This window comes from Platalea leucorodia (genome assembly GCF_965183815.1).
Source record: "Platalea leucorodia genome assembly, chromosome: 2".
NCBI lineage: Eukaryota > Metazoa > Chordata > Aves > Pelecaniformes > Threskiornithidae > Platalea > Platalea leucorodia.
Genome location: NC_138824.1, coordinates 59059866 through 59084571, shown reverse-complemented (window position 1 = coordinate 59084571; position 24706 = coordinate 59059866). Strand labels below are relative to the sequence as shown.

General features: G+C 37.6%; 1 protein-coding gene across 1 annotated transcript in view; it reads right to left on the bottom strand.

Moving 5' to 3' along the window:
• Positions 1 to 24706, bottom strand: part of PCCA (propionyl-CoA carboxylase subunit alpha) — a 301012-nt gene that overhangs the window by 143290 nt on the left and 133016 nt on the right. Inside the window, exons 13-17 of the mRNA XM_082337650.1 lie at positions 23680 to 23823; positions 22047 to 22121; positions 16780 to 16848; positions 15858 to 15933; positions 4072 to 4182 (exon numbers count right to left, since the gene is read on the bottom strand). Of these exons, the coding sequence (XP_082193776.1) occupies positions 4072 to 4182; positions 15858 to 15933; positions 16780 to 16848; positions 22047 to 22121; positions 23680 to 23823 (475 nt within the window). The remainder of the gene's footprint in view (positions 1 to 4071; positions 4183 to 15857; positions 15934 to 16779; positions 16849 to 22046; positions 22122 to 23679; positions 23824 to 24706) is intronic.

Sequence of the window (24706 nt, the reverse complement as noted above, 5' to 3'; positions counted from 1 at the left end):
GCTTTCCTGGGGATGGCTGAACACCTGCCTGCCCATGGGAAGTAGTGAATGAATTCCTTGCTTTGCTTTGCTTGTGCGCGCGGCTTTTGCTTTACCTATTAAACTGTCTTTATCTCAACCCATGAGTTTTCTCACTTTTACTCTTCCGATTCTCTCCCCCATCCCACCGGGGGGGAGTGAGCGAGCGGCTGTGTGGTGCTTAGTTGCTGGCTGGGGTTAAACCACGACAATCTAAAAGAATGATCCAATGGATAGGGTACTAACCTAAGGATCCTTGAGTTTAATTTGTTCTTTGTCAAGGACTCCTCTTAGATCTTTGTGAAAGTAGAGATACTTTCTGTGCCTATAAAATATGGATAATACATAGTATATTCCTTTCTCACCAGGCAGGTTAGGAAGTAGAGAGGCATCCCAGGCTGCTTGGAAGCAGTAGAAAGACAGCTCGTCTGACAATACTCTTAATAGCATGGGCCACTCCTGCACGCTTGGCAAACATTTTTATTCTGTGAGCAAACTGCTTGGAGGTCACTCTTAAGACAGATGTATTCGTGTCATCTGACCTAACCAGTGTTGCTGCACCCACCCTCAGATCCGCACTCCCAACACATGCGTGTGTGCTCAGGGCAATAACCCACTCCGGCTGACCCACTGCCAGCCACCATTCTACCCATCCATCCCTCCTATAGACAACAAAAGGGTATGACAGCAGTTGTTTTCCCACACTAGTCATACCCTGAGCAAGGCTAGTTTCAGCACAGCAATATTTTAAAATAACTTGCAATAAACAAACTGGTTTTGTTAATGAATGCTTATTTAAAGAAGGGAAGAAAAAGAGTTAAACCCTAATCATGAAAATTACTAAACATTCCCATTCTACATGTAATTTGAAGTGGGCATCACAGGTTAATGGAAAAGCTGCCAAGATATTTCTAATAATTAATTTTTTCTTAACTTACAGTAAAAGCCTTCTAATAAAGGCTTTATAATGAAACCCTTGAAAATGAGACTGGAAAACAAAGCATCTCTTATTTTACTCTTAAGGAAGACTAAAGTTAATATTTATATTTGACGAAAAATGCACATAAGAAATGGGCCAGCACTTCTTGCAGTCACCAGAAAGAACACAGCTGATATTCATTACTTACCATCAATGTAGACCAACAGTAGCAATTGTGTAGTTTACAAAAGAAACACACTGGATTGTGCTCAAGCATTAATACAGCACACATCTTCATAGAAATGTTATTTCTTATGTTTTCCAAATTTAAGACACTTCCAGTATTGATTGCTACTGTTAACAACAGAACATATTTCTAGGTAGTTCCAAATCCACTTTGGCTACACATTGCTCTCATTTTTCAGATTATCCCAGATCTCTTTTTACAGCTACTCATCTTTTATAAACAATATTAAGATAGATTAAGCTACTTAACTTTCAAATCCTCCTAGCAAAGTTTACCCTGGGTATTTATATTAAAAAAGTTAGTTGAAGTGAGTAGAGGACTTACATTGCATAAGTTAATTTGCCTTTGTTTCTCTTGCTGAGCTTCTACCCATCATCTGCCACTACCCTTGCTTGCCTTCAACAGTTCCCATTAGTCTTTGCATTTTCAGAAATACTTTTCAATAGGTACTTAAAAAAAAAAAAACTATCCTCTAATTCAGCTCACCGATTTTTTTTTTAAGCCAGAAGGGTGTGATCCAGAGCAAACTACATCATTAAAAGGGCTCTCAATTACTTCAGTGAGCTTTAAATCAGTACTCATGACTTGAAATACAAATGCTTTGTAATAATGATATCTGCATTTTTTTTATCATTAAGGCAGCTAGTGCATCCTTGTATTTGATACATGGAAGAAGAGCGAGACTTTTCATACAGCAGGAAAGAAGTCTAGTCATTTCATGTGTGCCATTCATTAGTTTCTATCATGAACTGTCACAATATCTCTTCTTGTGTCTTCTGGTGTCTAGAGCAAAAGCTTAGCTTTAGACTCTGTTAATACACTATTACCATTTACCTCAGACTGCAACACTAATCAGCCATTTCCATCAGTGTGTATGTGCACACAAATACGTGCACATACAGTTCAAGTCAGATGACCTCAGAACAAATTTCTTGTCATCCTGCAATTTGTAGACCAACAAGTAATTACCTGATTATATACAGGTTAACATTGCAATAAGAAAATATTAAAACAAGAATAAAAGAACAAAAGACAAGAATGCCTTTCTATAGTCAAAAGTACAGAGCAAGGGGTCTCCTCCTGGGTCAGCAAAACCTGTCCCAGCTTCTTACAAGTGACCAAGGGCCCCAACAGACACATTATCACAAATAAGGGTAGAATGGTTTATGTTTTTATTATTCCCAGTTGTGTGTGAGGTGAGGCTGCCTTTTCACAACGTGGTATAAACCTAACATCTTGCATCCTCACCTTTCTCCTCCATTCCCTTCTCCCCATTCCTAGCCTGCCACTCACTTTGCACATCTGCTGAAGTTCACCAGATTCCTTCATGAGCTACGTCAACCCAAGAACTCTCAAAAAACTACCCCAACAAAAGCAGCAACAATAAAAAATACAGTTTTATGGTGGTTTAGGGAACTGAATCCACTGAGGAAAAGGACTGAAAAGTCCCAAAACCATCAAAGAGACAGGACGTGGGATTCTGTATTAAAGTGTCAGGGAAGGGAGACAGACCAGTTAATCAGCAGCACTGAGCCTTCAGAGCAGATCAGAGTACCCTCAAGTCTATGCTGGATGAAAGCCAGCTGAGTTACCTGAAGATTAGTTAAGTGCATCTTAGCAAAGAAGACAAAGGAACATTTCAGCTTCAACCATCACAAGCTTACTGCCACCCAAGGTGACTAACTCCTATTGCTTTGGTCGCAGTTAGGAGCCAATAACAAGCTGGATGCATTAATGCCACGTGTAGGACTCTCACAAAGAGTTCCCAATTACATCATGATATAAAGTAGTTCTGTGGATGAATGTTCTTTGCACCAAACTCACACACTGAGTCCTAAGTCAGGAAAAATCTGTTCTGCTCCTTAATGAGACTAAAATTTGGCAAGGTGCCAGTCATGACTGCCAGGTGACCACCAATCTGGCAGTGTTGTCTCCAAAGTGGGATGAGGATTCTGCCACATTGGATTAATGATGAATGGGGAAGAAAGGAATCTCCATGGGATTCATAAAGGACCTGTGAATGATGAGTTATAAACACTGTCTTTTTTTTTTTTTTTTTTAAATAAGGAAAAGGTTCTGCCTGATGAATGCCAGCTGAGGTGTGAGGCCTGTATAGAAGGACTGAGTCTCTGACCACACAGGTCAAGAAAGCATCTACAGCAGATTGGCTGAGAGAAGACAACCTTTTAAAATTCAATCCTTGCAAAAGGAAAGCAATCTATTTGTTTACTTACATTTGTCTACCAACTGTTGTTACACATTTTTGCAACTGAGTTGTTTGGGATGTTGTAAAGAAACATTTGCATTCGTGTTTATGTTAACCTAGCGTATGAGTTAATAATTTCAAGGTGATGCCCATCACTGCGCATAATGAGTATTAAGGACAGGTTACTGAAATACTCTGATAAAATGCCAGATCCTCCAGACAACGCTACAGTGAATACAAAAGGTGCCAAAAGGCAATTCTAAAGATGCTGCACAAACTCACTGGAAAAGCAATAGTGTTGAGTAAAGAGAAATCTTATCTTCAGTTAACAGTAGGAGCACTGTCTGTAACGAAGCACAATAGCACGGTAGAGTTGATGTTTATTTTACATATTTCATATCACTTACAACCACCTACAACTTGTTTTTCTTGACTTTGGATGTACTTCATTTACTACTTTGTCACTACAAGTATGTATTTTGCCTTCTTGAAAGTAAAGAAAGTGTTTCAATTATATTATGCATTATTTAAAAACTCTAATTGCATGTATGTACAGACACATTTGAGAAAAAAAGAAGTAAAGACTGATTGGGGAGTATGGCCATTTATGAATGTAAAGGAATAATAATCAGAAACAACACCTCTCAAGAAAAAAAAGAAACATTCCCAAATGGAACAAACCTTTAAAACCATCAGGATAGACTTCAGGAAGGAATTTAGTGCTGATGTCTCCTTGAACAAAGCGTGGATGGATGATCACTTCTCGCAGTAAAGAAATATTGTGAGCTACACCTGGAAACAAAAAATCAATACAAAATCAGGTACACATATTAATCACAGATTACAGTAGGAAAGTACCTGTAAAAATATGAGCTCTTATCTTTGTAGAATAAATACTTGTTCACAACAGAGACCACGGAACTGATGTAATCACTGCAGATACGCCAGTTTTGTTCCACTCCTGCCTCAAGATACCCTCCTTAAACACTCAGTTTAATTAAGAAGTAAACTTTCAAAATTTTCACCTCACCAAGCCTAATTCAAACACCTAGTTAAGTCAATGACAGCAAGCACAACCAAGAGACTTCTTGTTCAGTCCTAGCAGATGTAGGCAAGACCAGAACCATCTCCTTGAAATGACAGATGAGTCATGACCATATCAGCCCAATTCCAGTGAACCCTGGTCCACCTTGTCATCCTGCCACCTTATATACGCACACTCCCGTGGAAGAAATGCGCCATGTTACACTCCAATCACAGTAATGAAATATAGTAATAAGTTTCATCACTTTATATATACTCTTATAACACTTTTCTCATTTGTAAGTCATAAGACCCCTGTGGAACCTACAAAACAAAGAAATACATACCTTTATCTAACCCTGCCTAGTCAATTCTTTTATCGAATGCCCTGTTCCCCCTTTAGCACCATTCCATGACCCTGCTAGGCACAGACACACACACACCCAAAATTTCTTTAATTTAAAAATTACTTATCATAGAGCCCTTATAGCCACATTTGTCCTTTAATTTCTTTGATTATACATTTTTTCTTTTTTTCTGAATTTCTTCATCTCCTTTCATTCCACTTCTCAGCCTGTCTCATCTTTCTTTTTTTCATATTTTCCTTTCCCTTCTTTTCCCCTGCTTTTTGTGCCAAGAAAGACTACTTCTAACAAATGCAATCTAAATCTACACAGCTCAAAGGATGCTGCCAGCGTCAGTTCAGTATTTGCACACAAAACATTAAGTCCTCTGGCCCTTTTTCACAGATGACTAAAAGATTAATTTGTTTGCTCAGAGAGGAAAGGAATAAACCATATCCCATTTCCAGCATAGGCTAGAAAAAAAACATAATCAGGAGTAGATGTCAGCACAAAATATGTACTCAAGATAGTTAACACTGGAAAAAGATTGTCTAGGGAAAGATTCTACAGTCAGTGAAAATGTTTAAAAACAGGTTAAAGAAATACCTCTCAGGATACAGATATAGTTGCTATACCTTAGTTCAGGCAGTGGGACTAGATGACTTTCTGAAATCCTTCAAGTTTTCTTTTCTCTGAATTTAACACGGCTGTGTAACTAAGTTCGTAACCTAATGCTAAACTGCACTTCGCCAGAAGTACTTGCAGTTTAGCAACAAATATGATGGTCATTAAAAGTCATTTCACTGAAATACTGAATACAAAGAAGTCTTTATAGGAGGTGGGAGAGGAAAGGAGGTGCAAAAAAATCCCCAAGAAAAAAAATCCCAGATAATTTAAATTATCTTCTGTTTACTGCACTCCAAACCATTTTCAACAAGAAGATACTTTCTCTCTTGAGAGCAGCACACAGGTCATCTCTGGAAAGGACAGTTTAAGATTATGCAGGTAAGAGAAAAACACCATCTTTATCTCAACTGTCTTCTCAATTTTGGAAAGAGATTGTAAGAGAAAATTTGAAGAGCCACCACAGTTCAATCCCAGTGTGACTACACAGAATAACGCTGCCTCATAAACATTACTATCACTTAAGAGAAGCTGAAATAGATGCACAATTCAGGAGCATAAACTGTAAGCGTTGGCGGCAGAAGTTGCATCCATTCCAGGCATGGATAAACGAGGAAGCCGCTATAGGCAGGAGGTTATCCAGCCTCAGCTGTGGGCTGTGCACATTCTCACCCTTCAGGAAACACAAAGTAATGCAAATTCTTTCCTCTCAGTGTCAGAAGGACAGGCAACTCCAAATCACATTGCATTTTCCAGGTCACATGAACTTTGGTGTTAGGTGCACACCATGAAATAAAAAAAATGCAGAGCACATCACAAACTAGTTTATCTTGTAAAAATTTGTCTGTGCACCCATATCTCTTGTAAAGCATGAGATTCTGAACTTCAACTTTAGATATGTTTACTTACAAGTTATTATGATTAATACAGTGATGACATGACTCAAAGTTATTTGCACTTTTTTTTTTAATAGCTCTAGTTTAAAATAACATGAATAAGAATTCATTGTAAACTCAGGTCTCTCAACTGTAAATTAAGCTATTTGGATTTCTTCCCCTATCGAGATCTCACCAAAGCAAAAACACTAGCAGCACAGCAACTGCAAATTGCTGTAGCTACAGAAGGAGATTCTTTTGCACACCTACTTCTTTTCCCTTTGTGTTTTTCCAGTTTAGAAGCATGAATAACATTCTTGTTATTTTATATGCAGACCAGTTCAAACAGTTTCAGCGCTTTTTTCCCCTACAGTCTGCTGCTGGTGTGAATTTTCAAGCTCTCTGTGTGGCCGTCACTGAAACCACTTTCAACACACTGAGTCAGGCTCAGCCTCATTGAATCATGAAGTCATAGCTTTAAAGACTAGTTCATGAACCATTAAGTAGCACATTACACAACCAGTTCAGTGATGACAAGATAAAAGTTTGACCATTTGATTAAAAGAGGATCAGCCTCCTTGCTGCCTGTGACCTAGATAGTCATTCATGGACTCTGATTTTGTAAACACTGAATGAAACTCACATTGCATCTCCACTAAACAAAAAATTTGGAAAAAAAATATGCTAAATAACTATAACTTGGAAACAAATAAAGTCTTCCTTTGGCTGCTACAAAATCCCCCCAGAATTTCCCATTTAAATAGGCAGTCGAAATATCACAGAGATTTTCATCTATTAAGTACAGCTTCAGGAATATAATTAGAAGACAAAGAGGAGCTCTTCAGTGGTCCCTGACTTTGAATCCAGGATTTAAACACACTACAATGTGTAACCAGATCATCTCGTGTTTTTCTTTCCTAAACCGCTGTAAGATCCCTGGTGAGATGATGGTTGATGACAGATGACAGAGCTTGGTGTCTCAACTGACTGCCCCAAAAGACCTGAAATCAAAAGAATACCATGCGTATCTTAATTATTTCCAACTCACGTGCATCAGAAAAATCAGAGGCTTCTGCAATGTTTTAAGCTCCAAAATTCCTTTAACAAGTTCAATAGAGCAGACAAGCCTAGGTGCTTGGGAAGCAATATAACATAGGTATTTTACATATGCAAATTTAAATTTAATATGCAACAGTGTCCCTTTAAAGTATCATGAAGGGCGATGGGCTATCAGCCCCCATGATCATTATGTGAGCAATGACTGCGTGGTTGATCTCCTCAAAACCGAGTTGATACCTCTAGTGATGTTCCCAATCATATGGCTTTAAAAAAAAAAAGTACCAGTGTAATCCTTCAGAAGTCTAGAAGTTTTAGATTTGCAATTTAGCGTGACCTCTGTCAAAGTTCATAAGGTCTCCATCTGTGTGTGAGTAACTGCTAGGCTACAGAAATATGGACCCCTAGAGCAGCTTGCTCCTGACTACCTGCTGCTTCCAAAACACTGGCCAGACATTAGCCCTGCACTCTCACAGGATCAAACAGAGGCTAACAGGCAGTGCTTATTTCATGCAAAGTTAGACACTAAACTGAAGTATATTGTATTTATGTTGCAGTGGTTTTTCAGGGAATTTTTCTTTTTCTTGACCAGGTCTGCAGTCTGCCAGGAACAAAATCACATTTGTTAACCTGACAAGCCATGACATTTCCAACAAACAAACAAAATCCTAAACTGTATCGATTTATTTCCCCTCCAGAAAACAAAATTTCACTTCAGCATCATCTTTTTACACTGTTAAGACTGATGCAGAACTGCAGTTACAGTTATATTCTTCTTTTCTCTAAGTCAAAATATAATAAAAAATAATAATCAATGTTCCTTGTGCCTATATTTTTTTATTTCACTTGGCTGTATTCTTCAAACAATATTACATCAGTAGAAGCTCAATTTAAGATGTACTACTTGGATTTCAATTTTGACACACTATTTTCGAGAACACATTTGTAAAAGAGAGCGAACTAGCATTTAACTTCTGGAGATCTAATGAAATAAAAAAATATATATATATTTTTATGGGGGGGTTATATTTTTATATAACTAAAACACATATTCCTCAGGTTCAATTAATTTTCCAGTTAAATTGTAGTTATTGCCTAATGAATACATAAGCACACTAAATAATCACATTGTTCACCAGAGCTGATTAGTAACCACTATTTGAAGAAGCCCTCATTTAAAAAAAAAAAAAAATCATAATCAGAAGAAATTACTCCCCATACTGCCTGTCTCTTTATCTTGCCTCCTTCCCTTCCTCATTCTCTGGATTATATCTGCCCTAAAACCTTGCTAAATATACCAGATTAACTTACAAACTGTAGCCTAACTCCTAACCTGTCATCCCAAGAAAACATAAAGAAGAAAAAGACAATAAAATTAATGTTATAGAAAACAAAAATTTTATAGTAGGTTTATGAACAGGATATCACACCACATTTTTACTCACTAAAAATCAGAACTTGGAATGCCAAGGCACAAAACCGTAGGCAATGTTTTCACTATAAATATTTACTGACACTAAACATATTCAGTGTTGATTAGCCTTTTTACAGTATTATGCTTCTGTCATCTTGACGTCTACAAACACAAATCTGCATTTATCCATGTAAACTTAATTGGAGTCCTACATGCCTCTCTGTAGATAAGCAGTTGAATATACTTAACTTGCTGATAATTTCAAATTGTGCAAAGTGGAATAGAAAGAACTTTATCTGCATACTTACTGATTGCAAAAACAACATGTGGAGTACAGTACTAGAGGTTCCTCTTTTTAAAAAGATAGCAAAGCTAAATTATCACCAATCAATTTAAATGCCGAATAAGAATAAATGCTGTGAAGTTTAGGAGGCATCCCAGTTCATTTCTCCAACCAAAAAATAAAAAAAATATTAACCAAGCTCTGCACTGAGCATTATGAAACAAGAACATTATCATAGATTTGCACAGACTATGAAAACGCCGCTTTCAACACGAACTTTTCAAAGTCCATGATTACTACCCAGCTAGCATCCGTGTTTGCAATTCCCAAAGTTGTCATAATATTCCCCAACACCCTCAACATTCAACTGTTTGTCTCTCAAAGATTGTGTTTTCTTCAATTCACTTCAGAGCAGGCTATCTGCACACAAAGTGCCATCCAAAAAGCGAGAAGAAAGGCTTTTTTAGCTGTGTAATTTTAATACACTAATATCCACATAAAGTTCTCACATAGGATCAGTACATCGCTGACCCTCAGAGCTGAACATGTATTTCAATTAAAACATTAATTCTTTTAGCTATTGAAGTCTGAAGCTCACAGAACTCATAGACCAGAATAAAGGGGGAAAAGAAGGGGGGAAAAAGCAGATAATATATGGTAATATCCTACTGTAAAAATTATTAGTTCAAACTGAAACCAAATTTTGTACTGCATGCACTTCTGAACCTCTTAATAAGATTAAGCAGTCCATTATTTATGGTGTTAGCAAACACGTATGAACGTTTGAATCAGTAGAATAATTGGAAGCAGAAGTTAAGCAGGCTTTGTCAAGAACAAATGAAAGAAAATGGATGGCCGTCCTGCCATCACCCTCTCCTTAGCCACTCCTTTACTCTAAAGAAGGGGAATAGAACACCAGGACAACATTATATCTGAGAGGCATAACTAGAAATAACAGCACTTGTCTTTCAATGCCTCCTCAACCTGGCACACTGCATTTCTTGTAATTTTTTACTGCCACAACTCTTTGTTTCTTAATTAAAAAAAAAAATTACTCTGACAAAAAAAAAAAAAAAGTACCTTATTTTATTTCCCTTCTCCGGCACCAATAACATTGCCTTCCTCTTTTACCTGATCAGCCTGTACTTCAATTGCCCTTCCCTCTTTCTCCTCCACAGTGCAGTAGGTCTATAACCTTTCCTAAACTACGCACCATAAGGTTCCACTGACAAGCCGCCATTCCCACTCCCTCCCCTGCAACTGGCTTAAGAGAGGAGAAACAGGAGGAGAATCTTCCCTCATGCCAGCATCTGTGCTCCAAGCTGATGCTACCGAGCATCCTGCAATGGTCCCTTCTAGTGGTTTTGAACTAAGTTCATTGCTTTCCCTTCTCCGGTTTCGGTTTCCACACTTGGGAACCCACTGGTCCCTTTTGCAAAAGGTCAGAGAACACAGAGACTCTTGCAGAACCTCCCAGGCCCTGTTCCCTCTGCTACGCAAAGGGGAGAATCCACAGTGCAGTTGTATGACCCATTGCAGCACTTTTTTAAAGCACAACCAGGAAAACAAGGCCTGTTTCATTCTTTTTTAAAAACAGACACTATATGCCTTTTGCAGGAAAACTGGCTTATACACACAGACTGTTTTGTTTGCAATACCAACGAGCACACTTACCTACCTGCATGGAATCAGAACACAGGAGAGTATAAAACTTACAAGTATCACTGCCATGGAGAAGTATCTTTTAAGTTAATATATAGAAGACAAAATCATTCAGTAATTGATGGTGTTCGGATTTAATTCAAGTTTATTGTGAAAAACTTTGTACCTGAAAACTAATTTCTTTGAAATATAAGATAAAATACTAAAATTAAAGTGGGGGTTTTTGTTGGGTGCTTTTTCTTGGAAAGGCAAGGCCTTCTCCACACTACTAAGCACAGTACCCTTTTTCCTCCCAATTAGTGTGTTTACAGCTGCAAAAACTCAAGACAACAGTTTCTGCTGCCACTGTTCCAGCCGATCTCCATTCATATCAGAGAGTTAACTTCTATATTCCCATTCCCCTCAAACATTTACCACACCTCTTTACCACTTTTCCATTTCCTTTTCTATGATTGCTCTTTTAACCCATGCTGGAAGATCCCCCCCCAGTTGGTGGCTCCCTTATCTCTCCTCCATTTCTACTCCTTCTTGCTCTATCTGCTGCTTACTCTTTCCTCAGACACTCCTTTTTCCACTCTTCTTTCTCCCAAATGGTCTACTACATTCCTCTCTCCCCACAGCAAGCAGGATCTCAACAGATAACGGCTGACTTTACACAAAGGCTGTTAATTTCATGTTACCACTTTCTATTTGAATCAGCAGGGAAGATAAAAAGCAAACAGAGGTCGAAGGAAAGATTACAGGTATCTCTGCACTCAAAGATATGAGCTATCTGCCCAATCGGACCTCTGGTGAACTGATAATCAGTTCTACTTGCTGCATAAATATGTCCATTTCTTTTATTTAAGTAGATAAAAACAACTTTCATACGTAAACTTTCCAGAACTTCATACTGGGCTTTATATACACCTTAAAATGAACAGGTCATTCAGCATCATAAATTACATGACAAACATGCTAAAATCTTAGAGAAACTGAAAAGAGGGAAATCACACATCACGTTTACACATACAGTAGACACACTAAAAGGCATTCTTCCAATACCCTATTTCTGTTGTTCAAATTAAAAAGAAACAGAACCTTAAGTTTCTGAAGAAAAGTGGCATAAAACAGGAGAAAGATGAACTAACAACAACAACAGTGCAAGCTCACAGGAAACAACTCATGCCTCATCCCGATGAGCAACAGTGCCTCTACGCTTGACCGACGTCTTGAACTTCTCAGTATTCACAAATCCTCCAGTAACCACGGGATAAAACAAAAAGCGTATCTGCTTGAGACAAATCTGGGTTAGACCTTGAACATTAATCATCCCTGAACTACACTGGAAGACCCATGGATAAAAATGCTACCTAATTAGACCATTCCTCACTCAGAAGTCTCAGTTGAGATTTTGAATTCAGATCAGTTCTCAATGGAGGAGCTGGGTCCAATCACAATAATTTAGACTGTAAAGGACTTTAGGAGATCATTTAAATCCAATCCACCACTCAAAGAAGTGCTATCCTAGACTTTCACCTGCTCCCATTAATAACACTATAGATATCACACAGGAAGTAAGATGCAGATTACATTCCCATGACCACATTGAATGTATCTTGAGTTAGTCACACTGTTAGCATCTCCCAATGAATAGACGGTAGAATTTCTTATTTTACTGTGTGCAAGTTGTCACCAGCCCAAACTGTAATAAAATGTTAAGGCAATAGGCATTGTCACAGCACAGCATTGTTGCAAATATCACAATTTGATTTATTCAGCATTCATACTCAAGATACTGCTATAACAGGCACTACATGATGCAGCCTCGGACATTTAAAATATTATTTACTCAAATTCTGCATAAGTCTGCCTTCTTTGCAAGTATTAGATTACATTTTTGAAAATTTAATTAATTTCCTTCATGATGTTGTCAGGCAGATTTAACTGGGAGGGACTGCTAAACCATGGATTGAGGGTCAGGTACTATCCGGTCCTAGCAAACAAGTCAATGAAGACTGTAGTCTGGGAATGTGTTCCCAGTAAGTGGAATGGAGCTAAAAGGGAATGGGTAACTCTTGGATATCCTAAAGCCACAGCAGCAGAAATTGAATGTCTGCTTGTACAGCCAGTACACAAGGAGCAGCAGAGTAAGTCCCTGCACTTCACACCATCAGTGTGCCTCAACCCAGCCTGGATGAGGCACCTCCTGGAGGGTGACCGGGCTGCTTCAGTCTCTGCATTCTCTGCTGGGACTGCCATGAATGACATTATATGGTGGCATTTGTTCCAAGAGGACATTTGTCTTCTAGGAACTGGATAAAGACCGCTGATTTCACGCAGGTCAGCAAGCAACCATCAAAATATTAGTGACTAAAAGTCCTTACCAACTTTTGCCTGCTTTGAACTGGTGACACAGAAGTGATGGGAAAGACTCCATCTTCCATTAGCAGTCCCTAAGCTACCCATTAGATGGTCCTTGACCTGTTACCCAGTCACCCCATCCCATTCCCACCCTACGTGAGTGAACGAGCATTTTTGCTTACAGAAATGTTGCAATTCCTGGGAATTTAAATCTAAATTCTCACAGTGTATATTACCAGTACAATTCACACTCACTTCAGCTGGCAATGCTTAGCTAAAATGCTTTGTAACTCAGAAGAGACTTGTTACTTACAGGGGAAAAAATACATTGTCTCTAAAACACAAAGCAAACATAAAAGCTGCTTCCAAGGAAACTGGGGCGGGGGTGGTAGTGGTGTTTCAAAAACAGGAATATGGAGCACACTATTCAGGAAGACTATGGTGATCTCTAGTTATATACAGGCTCACTATTCAAATATACAAGTTAACTCCAAAGCTAGGTAAAAAACTATTCTGTATCTTTCACTACTAATAACTACTTAATTATGGAGAAGACTTCACGTAAGGCACTTTCACATAAGATCGAGGTGGTTTAATACTGTTTTACATAGCACCTAACATTTTAAAGCAAAAATATACACAATCATTTTAGGAAAAAAAACAAACATGAAATTGCTGTTACTTTTCTGGTGTTTAATTATTTTTGTCCACTTAAATACCAATGTATTACTACTTCTGCATCACCTGTTAAGGCTTACTTGAACTTACTAGAGACAACTCCTCTGAACAAGGAAGAGTTCTGTACATGTCAATGCAGTTCAGAACATTACAGATAGGACAGTTTCTACAAACTGCCCTATCAAGCATCGCTCACACTAGGCAAGAGAAGAAATACTTTAATATCCATGAATATTACATTTTAAATAAACACTGAGAAGAAACTACCAACTAGGCAAAACTACACAAAAAATCTGTTGGTTTTCAAATGGAAACCACTGCTCACCACAACTAAAAAAGTGTTCTGGAAATTCATCTACTTTTGAAACCTGTGGTAAATTAAAATTTGTCCTTTGTAATACTTGAAAAAAAAATGCATTTTCTCCCCATAGTTCATTTATTACCTCTTTCAATGTTTTTAATAGATTAAGGGCTTTTTCACAGGTAGAAATACTAGAGATATCAGGTATGAACACTTAAATGCCTACATGCATACTAATAAAAGACTGTAGAAAAAAATCAAGAATGCAAATTAGTAATTTTCATATGTAAGATGTCATATCCTTTGTAGGCATTTATATATCTCTGGAACTGTTATTAACTACATACACATCTGTGTAAAACACCTAAGAACAAAAAATTAGGTTCCGTCCCGTATCACAGCACATAATAAAAGACCATGCTCCACACACAATTCCAATATTGTCATTAACTATAATCCTTCTAGCATAATTTCCTATTAATTCAAACTGAGTTTGAATCCAGAGCCTGTGTCCATTAAAAACAAAAAACCCAACACAAAACAAAAAACAAACAAAAAACCCACCTCACATTACTCTAGCTGTAGTGGTATAAATTTCTCTCTCATATAAATTTACTTAGCTGATATACAGCAGGGGTTTACATCAGCACATTGCACTGCAACAGTCCAATGGCTCAAGTTGCACCAGTATAAATCCACTCTAGAGTTATGCAGTTCATTTACAGTGGCTAATCCTACCACCTATCTAGCTACAGTGTGGTAGAGGGATGCTCATTTTCCCCTAGACAGATTAATCTTTCTAGTCTGACATGGAATCTGTAGCATTCAGCAGACAGCATTGAAGCCAAACCAACTTTTACAGTAACACATATGATTGTCTGCTATATGAGGTCTCTCCTGCTCCTCCTCCCAGCCATTCAGAGGGGGAATTAAACAAGTGTTCCAAGTCTTTCTCCCATCTCAAACCATGGAACAATCTGTCCAGCATCCAAAACAAGGAACAAAGGCAGCAAATCCTCCAACAGTTTCCTTCCCGTCTACCCTGGTTCTTCAAGTATACTGACTAGTAATGAAAAAAATAACTCCCCCAAACACCCACACAGTTACGGGGTAAAATGAAGATTTTTGCCACATTACAGTTCCCTTCTCTAATCATCCCCAGGAAAAGAAAGGATAAGAAATCCAATTTTTTCCCTCTCCTATGAGTTTTCCTTCCTATTTTCCATGACACAGAGGAAGATCTAAAGATTTCTCCTACACAAACCATGACCTCCTTCTCCAAAATTTAAATGGAGTTAAAGTGGTCATGGTTGATTCACCTCTGCTGCTTGGAAAGGCTAGAAGAACAGCTACTTCTCCTAGGCCATCAGTCAGCAAGACCTGAAACACATTCTGATCATCAGCCTACATCTGTATTTGCTCAAACTTGAACAATTACCTTGAAAATAAGAAATAGATACATACATGCAATCAAATACTGCATTGTGATATTATTTGCCCATAATCAACGTATTAAACTGCTATAAAATAGCAACTACTTTAAATTTCTTACAGTGTAGTGGCCATTTTTTTCGTTCATAACATAGTAAATGAATTATATGCTACCATTTTGTGAAAACTCTTAAACTGTTATGAGTTTAAGGGAACTATTTAAATATTTATCTCACAATATCCAAGCAAAAACAACGGAGAAAAAAAATGAAGTCTCTTTAGATTTGATGTATCTTCTCAGCTTAATTAACACAAGCTTTTCCTGTTTTAATTTGCACTTAAGAAGCTAATTTGCTAATTACTACATTTTCAAGCTGTTTTCTTGAAATAGATGGCAGCCTATCACACTAGGAACCCAAATTTCTGTAGTTACCTCGAATTACGTAATTGTCCAAAGCCTCTTCCATTCTTTTCAGTGCTTCAGCTCTATTAGAGCCATAGGTAATCAGCTGGGGGGAAAAAAAAAAAAGTATTTAAGTTACCTAGAAACGAGATAATGTTTGTCTCTAGATTCTGAATAGCATTTAAAATGAAAATGGTTTGCAGATCTTCTGCAGTCACAAAAACATTTCTCACACATTACTGTATCTGTGCTTCAGAGGCTCTCTAAAACATCAAGAGAAAACTAAGATCTCTTAACCCATTCAATGAGAGAAGGCCAATCACTTTTGCTTCATAAAACTTAAAGCATCTAAACAAGCTCTCTTGTCTTCTTTAGGCGCACAGAAAATTAGAGCAGAGGTTCAATACCTAGTTGACTCTAACGCCCAACCGACTTCTAAGATTTAAGAGTTTTGTTTTTTTGTTGTTTTTTTTTTTTTTTTAACAACTGAACTCTGACTATAATGTCATATTTTCATTTTACCAATATGTTACTGATGAATAAGAACTAATACTAAGAGACGCTATCAACCATTTCTTTCACTGCTGCTTTTTGGAAGCCAGAATTATTGAAATTTTAGTTCTGGCTAGGTTACATCAAAAAAAGATAGACTGGCAGCACCTAAGTCTGAAAGTAATAGCTTCTGTTTAAATCGGAATCCTTCTAATAATCAGAAACTGCAAGACAAATAATTACGGTGTCAAAAGATGAAAAAAAAATTGTTTAGAAGTGACACAATCTCCTCTACTCCAACATCTTCACTTCTTTCGTATTCCCTTGAGGCATGTTATGCCTAGCACCTTTAAAATACCGATTTACCAATCCTTTAATATACTCCTTCTCCTTTAAAAGATCTGTGTATAAAATTAGTGTTTCATACCTTTAGAATATTGAAAAATAATCATCAACTCACTTTTGAGATCATAGGATCATAATAAATGCTAATATCACTTCCTTGTTGTATGCCACTGTCAACACGTACCTTCAAAAAATAAGAAGCAAAAAATAATTATATATTGGGAAAAAAAAATATTTCGACATGAGATCAAATCTACCTGGCAGGCATAAAACATAACACCCATGAAGCTTATCGCATACATTTTTTCCCCTGGAAGAACCAGAATAATTATTTGTTTTCAGAGAAGCTGGGAGGGGGGAAGGGGAGCTTTTTCCTCCAGCAGGAAAAATACTTGCAAGTTATTCTCTCCTTTAAAAGAAAACATGACCGCAGTCTTCAGCTGATAGTCAAAATTCTCTTTTGTTCTCCTAGAATGCACAGTAAACACATTAAATTTGATCTAACAATTTAGGTTGTTACACACTCTAAACTTGAACTCAATTCCGATTTAATCCCTGTAATAAAATACAGTTGTAATTATTCTTCTGACTGACACCTGGCACGAAGGATGCCCCTTATAATCACATCCTTTCTGCATCTACATGTAATCATGTCCCCCATCTTCTGCTACAGCCCTTGCGAGGGCTCCAGCAGGAATACAAGTAGGGAGCATTCAGCAGGAACTTTGGAGCTCTGCTTATCAGCTCCATAGGAATACTGATCCTGTGGTTTTCATGTCTGTAACACTTTCCTTCTTTGCCTCACCCTCTCAACTGTAAAACATTTTTTTTTTTCTGTTGCTGCTGTTCCCCTGAGGCTTTAATGTTTACACAGCTTTTTCCATGGCTTTGCTTTGTAAGGACACAGCCCCAATTAAAGCTCTGATTCTGCAATATTCATGGAAAAAAATAACACAAGTTCAAAAATTTCTTTTGAAGAGGCTGATTGCTGTTAACCAGCCAACAAGTTAGTTAGTATATTGCTGATTCTTGTTTTCATCTCTCAGTTTGATTTCATCACTGTAGCAATGAGGTTAGCCATATAAAACTTTTCAAATGAGCAATTTCTGGGGAATAAATATTTATTAAATTGCTGCTTTTGAGCGCTGGAATCTGAAATATTTTTTAAAAACTAATCAAAATAACTCGAGAGTGATAAACACATTCTGGGGATCATAAGGATGGAGGGCTCTAATCAAAGCTGTTGAAGCAGCAGGGCTCCGATATACTGCATTGTAAAAGGGGTGGGAAAGAGGGTCCTGGAATCTCACTGAAATCTTCACCTGTGGGAAGGAACCTTTGTAATAAACAGCAGCTCATCTGTCTGCAGCAAGGCAGAAAAAGGTCAACACAACGGCTGTTAGGCCTTTAATATTTTAATTTAGGCAATTATCAAGGGACCACATGTAGAACCTCTTGTCTACAGAATCCACATGAGGGCATGATGATGACTTTATTATCCAAATGACATAAAAAGATACCCTAGCAGGTGTACTCACTTTCTTCAGTAAGGAACTGTCTGACCAGTTTTTATATTATGTTCTTTTTATTTAGAAAAAGCATATACTTATTCATATATTTGTATTTATATATTTATACTTATATATTTATATATTGTTTCTTACATATTTCTGTTTATTTGTATAGCGTATTTATTCATATGTAAAGGTAGTAGCACTTCTGTAGCATTTTTATCACATCTTATCTGAATGTGCTTTATCTGTGCTTAACTAGGCCCCCCACTACCCATACCAGGTACGTTTAACATTAGCTACTGATGAGAAGGTAGTTCAGACATGTCATGATTACAGAAGAAACACGCAGCGTATTTCCCAGCTCCTCTTCTTGTAACTGCTAAACCATCCTTTCTCCCAGGATTTCTGCCTATATATAAAGTCAATGCATACATTCTCACATTCAAATCGGAAAAAATTAATTCACCTACTCAGTCCCAGATAAATCCCTTGCCCATAATATTTTTGTGGTCTCCAATAAATACATATGTAAGACGTGAAGGCATGACATACATACTCCACACATACTTGAATTATACTGTGACTTTTGTCTCCAAAGTAGCACCTATAAAGTGATCACATACAAGTGTTCAGGGATGCTTTACATATGCATACACATGCATGTAAGTATTTATACATTTATATCATATTTTGACAAAGAAAAAAAAAATGAAAGGTGCATAATTCGGACCCAGAGTAAGCAGGTTAGTCAGACCTTGAAGTTAATGTAAGGCTTCTGAGGCTACTGACTACATGCTCCACTTGCTCTGTGTTTCTGTTGATACACAACATACACACATACCACTATACAATTTACACTTTTTCCCAAGTACAATATCCTGAAAAACAAAAAATTACGGTTAGAATTGAAAATTATTTTAAAACTACAGCATAATTTCCTTTAAAAAAAAAATCTGGATTCCTCTGTCAAGTTTAATTTTCATAAAATAAACTCAAGATGACTAAAAAAATGACAGCAGAAAAGAAATACATTTACCATCTTCAATTCTGTCTGTGGTGCTTACGTTTTCAGAGCCTAGTAACAGTAGGTGATTTTATAAACTATATGGTGTGACAGAACCTAATGAATACTGGATGAAAAAGAAACCCTAATTCAACAGATACTCGCTTAACTTGATAAATAATAGCAATACTTCCGAGACCTCCAACATTTACTTCTGCTTAACATATTTCCTTTCTTTTACTCAGTATTTAAAACACCAAAGAAAGGATATGGTTCAAGATCCTAACGGACCCTATAGCTCATTGGTATTACAACCCCCAACACTTTTACTGCTGTTGTACTACCATTATGTGTTATTACACTAGGACAACAGTAAACCAAAATACAAAAAAAGCTTAAGAGGATATAAAAAGCACAGTGTATGTCCCAGTCCTGCAGTGGACTAGTAGGGCATCAAATTCCACTTAACCAACACACAGAGGTTCCAGTATTTCTCAATTCTTTGCCATATCAGAGTTCAAGAGTTTTCTCTTTCTGGTTAAGAGTCATTAAAAGACCAGACTGCCTATCACGCTGACCAAGCACAATGCTGGAGCTCTTCACTTGCTATGTTGTGCAAGAGCATTGAACATGAATGTGCACTATCATAATACGGATTTTTGTGGTTACCTATCTTAAGCCTCGTTATCAAAGATGAAAAGAACTTGATATTTACGAGTACTATGTTCTAGGAAAATTACAGACTACATGAAACAAAAAATAGCCAGTATATTCCTATCTATGGCTAAGAAAAAAAAACCCTCACACAACCATGTGCACCAGTTCCACCAGCTTGAACAGCTGACCCATGGGCACAGGCAGACAATCAGAGCTAACCCGAAGCACAGAAGAAATGAATTGAAAATGCATTTGGCAATACACTACTCATAAGCCAAACTCACTGTGGCACACTACAAGTCTCCGCTAATTTTTTTAAGCCAACTTGTTGACAATTCTAAAATCTAAAATGCAGAAAACAAACACTGTGGCACAATGGGCCTGTAACACTGAACTTTTTTAGTCATATTAATTTTGTTCTTAGCAGCATGACATTCTCAGGAGAGAAATTAGTTTCACAGTGGCAGAAAATATGTATTAAGACACCAAACCATGAGTGTCTATATAAAAATAGCTGTTCTATTTTTAATACGACAATAGTAGCAAACAGAAAGAGAACAGCCCAGACACTCCATATGAGCTCCTCAAACCATTGCTCTGAAGCCTCCAGCGTAATTAAAATTTCTTTCTTCAGCAGGTTCAGATGGACCACGTGAAGCGATCAGGCATCTCCCACCCTTCATTTTCAATTCACCTCTCCGCCTAAGCACAACTCCCAGCCCACCCCGTCTACCTGACAAGTGACAGCCCAATCTGATTAAATGCTTGCAAGGGAGGGGACTCATGGGCCTCCATGACAGGCCAAAAGTGATCACCATGGAGATACATAATTACAGCTGTCAACGCGTCTACTGTCCTGCTGGCATCAATTTGATTGCTCCCAGCAATAATGATAGACAAAGCTTAGTGTGCACTCTCCTGCACCCAATCACTTTATCTATTCCGTGGTCCATTTAGCTGACATGCAACATTCACACAAGCAAATAACAGCAGTAAGCAGAACATTTAAGGCATTTTAATTGTTTTTTCTTTGTATGGATGGCTCACACGCGCAAATGTTATTACATAAAACTCCTGCTGCAGCATTAATTGAAGAAAGATTTGGTGGGACAAAGACTGTAGGGGGTATAGTTTGTCCATTATCACTTGTACTTTCAACAGGTCTCACGTTTGGAAAATTGCAAATTGCAAAAACTTGCAAGGGCAAAATGTTTGACATCCTGTTAGCTATTACAACATGGTGAAAACTTCTAACAACCACTGGAGTATTCATTATAAATTCTTATTAAATACACTCTTTGTTTCATTAAAAAAAAGTTTAGATACATCCAATGATACCTTTTTCCCTCATCTCCTCTTTAAGATCATATAATGCCTTTTAGATCTTCACAATTTTTTTCTGCTTTCAGGCTTTGAACACAGCATGAAGCCTTAAAGACCAGAAAGGGTCAGGTCCCTTCGGAAAGTACACGGGCAAAAACAATTTAAGAAGCAAAATAAATCATATATCCAATAACATCTCCACATTTAAGATTTCTCCTGTAATCTTTCACTATTTTCCGTGCAAGCAATCAGACTGAATAATCGTATTCACAGATGGTACTGCCTTGTCATTCCACTAACTGACATAGCGTCATGTATATGTGCACTTATGACTTAGACTACCTTGGTTTTACAGAAAGGCGGTGTCTTTGTTCTTTACACATAGCAGAAACGCTGCTTGTTAAACAGCTGTTCCATATAGTTAGACTGTATCCTGAAACGGGTAATAATCGCTGTAACAAATTTCCTCTTTCAAGTCTACAAAGCTAAACAGAAAGCACTGGCAATTTCTCACTGGTGTCCCCAGTTCTCTCTGCTTAAAGAGCTGACTCAACATTTCACTGTCCTTTCTAATCACCACGGTATTTTTGCTAAAGCTGTGTTTGAAAAACTTAAGTTGAAAGTTATAGAACATAACAAAATATTTAAACGTATAATGGTTTCCTATTATACCCAATTTGAACATTTTAAACCCAGTTTGTAACTGCACATTTTTAAGCAGTTTTTTGGGTTGCACAAATAAGTATTGCCATGTCCTGTACGTCCCCCCGCCCCATGGCAAAAAGCTGGGAAAAAGGCCCGATTTACAAAGCTGCTGAGTACTTATAGTCTCTGTCTATAAAAGAAATACACAGCACCTATGAAAACCAGAACCAAGTTACTTACACTTGGCACGTGCAACGGTTCCTGATACTGAGACAGTTTACCAATGGATGGCAGGCCGAAAGATTTGTAGGGGTCCTGAAATAAAATTCAACATGAGAAAGCATTAAGCTTTTACAGATGCGGAGAAAATAACATTATAAAGCTTGAGGTCTCACAGAAACCACTGCTGGAGTAACTTTGTTTTCTTCCCCAGGATTACTTGTGTTCAAGTACATTTTCTTCATCCACCTACCCCTGCGACTCTGAATAAAGAACTGGAAGCACATAAATTATCTTGCATCGCAGTCAAAAAGCAGGAAAGAAGTCCTCTGCACATAGCTACAGTACACCACCAAAATACAGAAAAATGACATTTTCATTTGCTCCATTGTGCCTTGGAAGAAGGATGGGAAAGTATTCAGAAGGGTGAAGTTGAGACGAGAGTATAAGGAAAAAGATTTCAGAGATAAAAAGTGCAGTTAGAAATTCAATTATCTTAAGAACTCAAACTGACCTTTATGCCTTTGGAAATCTCCTACATAATGCAATACCAATATAAAGTTAGTAGGACAGCAAATAAACATATGGCCTACAGAATAACCAAACTCATGGCGATGTAGTTGCATCCATTACTTACAAATGTGAGGGAATATAAGTTGAAGGGAAAAAAAAAAAAAAACAAAACAACCAAGCACCAGTTACTCCAGGGTAAAGCCTACTCATACTCAGAATAGCTTCCATGCCAATCACAGGGCAAATATTTGTTCTTCATCAAAATAGTTCATGTAACTTGTAATCAGTAGAGCACGTGGAAGATTATATGCATGTCATGAAGAGAAAGAAAAAAACAACAAAGTAAGATGCCCTGGGTCACAAAAGCCACAATAGTTAAGCAAGGGAAAAAATATCTCAAGGTGCTGAATGATTTTTTGAAAGGCACAGTTACCTAAAACGTTCCTCTAAGTGAAGGAAGCTAAGCATCATTTTTTAATTAACAATCTTGATTTTCATGTATCAAAAATGACAGCAAAAAGACATTATCATGAAATGTCCTGAACATGCTTGAAAATAGGTTTTATATTTTAGTAAGCTTTTTTTCAGGCGAGAGTGTGTCATACTGTAATTATAAAGTTATTGTCTTGGAGTGCACTTTGAAAGTTTGTCCGATAAGCTGTAGTTTCAGAGGATATATATATAACTTGCTTTTTCAGCAACCTATTAAAATGTCTTAGTACAACAACAAAAATTCTGTAAGCCATTGAATTTCAACTGTCTTTTTAAGATAAAAAGTTTCAAGCACACAAGCTAAGAAACCTGGAAACACTAGTTAACTGTAGCAAATAACTCCAGCACTGCATCATTAAACATGAACAGAACATATAGCAAATGTCCTTAGAAATAAACCTTAGTTACCTCTTTTCCGACTTTTAATTTTGATTTTCAGAAAAAAGGTGTGTTGAAATACATAGCGTATTTTGAATTAAAAAAATAAAAATTCTATAATTCTACAAAAGCTCATTAACCATGTGTTACATACTCTAAATTGTGACTTTCATACGATATTCCTTGACTTCACCTTGGCATCTATCCACACCTGGGTATTTTTACTCCACAATTCAACCACCTACCCTCCTCCCCATTACCACTCATTTACCTCAGCATAAACTCGACATTCAACCGCCCAGCCGTTGATGGGAATATCAGCCTGTTTGTGCCTGAGAGGGTAACCCTTAGCAACACGGATCATTTCTTGGACTAAGTCCAGGCCGGTAATGCATTCTGTGACGGGATGTTCAACCTGCAAGGTCAAGAACTGTCAGTCAGTAGGTAACAAAAACAACAACAACAAAAAAACCCAAACCAAAAAACAACACTGTCCATTAACAAACACAGATAAACAAGAAATTAGACCAGCCAAAGAACAGACAAAGAATATGTTCCCATCTTGGTCTTTTTCCCAAAAAAATTTCTACTTGACAAACTCCAGCAATCACCTTCTTTGCAGGGAAACCCCAAAAAATAAAATAATTAGCAGATTACAATAACTCGGAGCAGCACACAAAAGGAAAACTATAGAGAACACTGAGGAGGGTTTGGGGTTTTGCAGGGGTTTGTTTTGGGGTTTTTTTGGGTTTTTGTTTTGTTTTGTTTTGTTTCCCCCCCCCCCCATTTATTTTACAAATTCAAATGCCCCCGGTGACAATGAGTTAATTTTTCTTTGTTCAGAAGCTTTTCCCATTCAATTTTGTTTTGAAAAAGACTCACACTGTAGCCATAAATACATTTCAACTACAAATCTCGAAGTAGCTGATAATCAACCCATTCTGCTACACTTAACATGGCACGTACAGGAGCCGCTTACAATTTTCCATAGAACCAGCCTACCCTAAATCTCACCCATTCGCCTGCTTTCACTAACCTGTCCTGACAAGCAACCAGATTAGCGTAATCTTGCATCAGCGCAGTGTAGCAGAAATGAGCAGATGGATCCTTCAATTTTTTTCCTCCCCCTCCAGACTTATCTGTTTAGTGCTTAGCATGCACAATAGCTGGGCTGGACCAGCAGAGTCGCTCTGCGCTCTCAGCAAATTGCTGCTAACGGCTTCGGATGATGCTGCCATGGGAATACCCGTCGTTCACGCTAACCCCAGCATGTGCGTACAAGCATGCACGCATGTGCG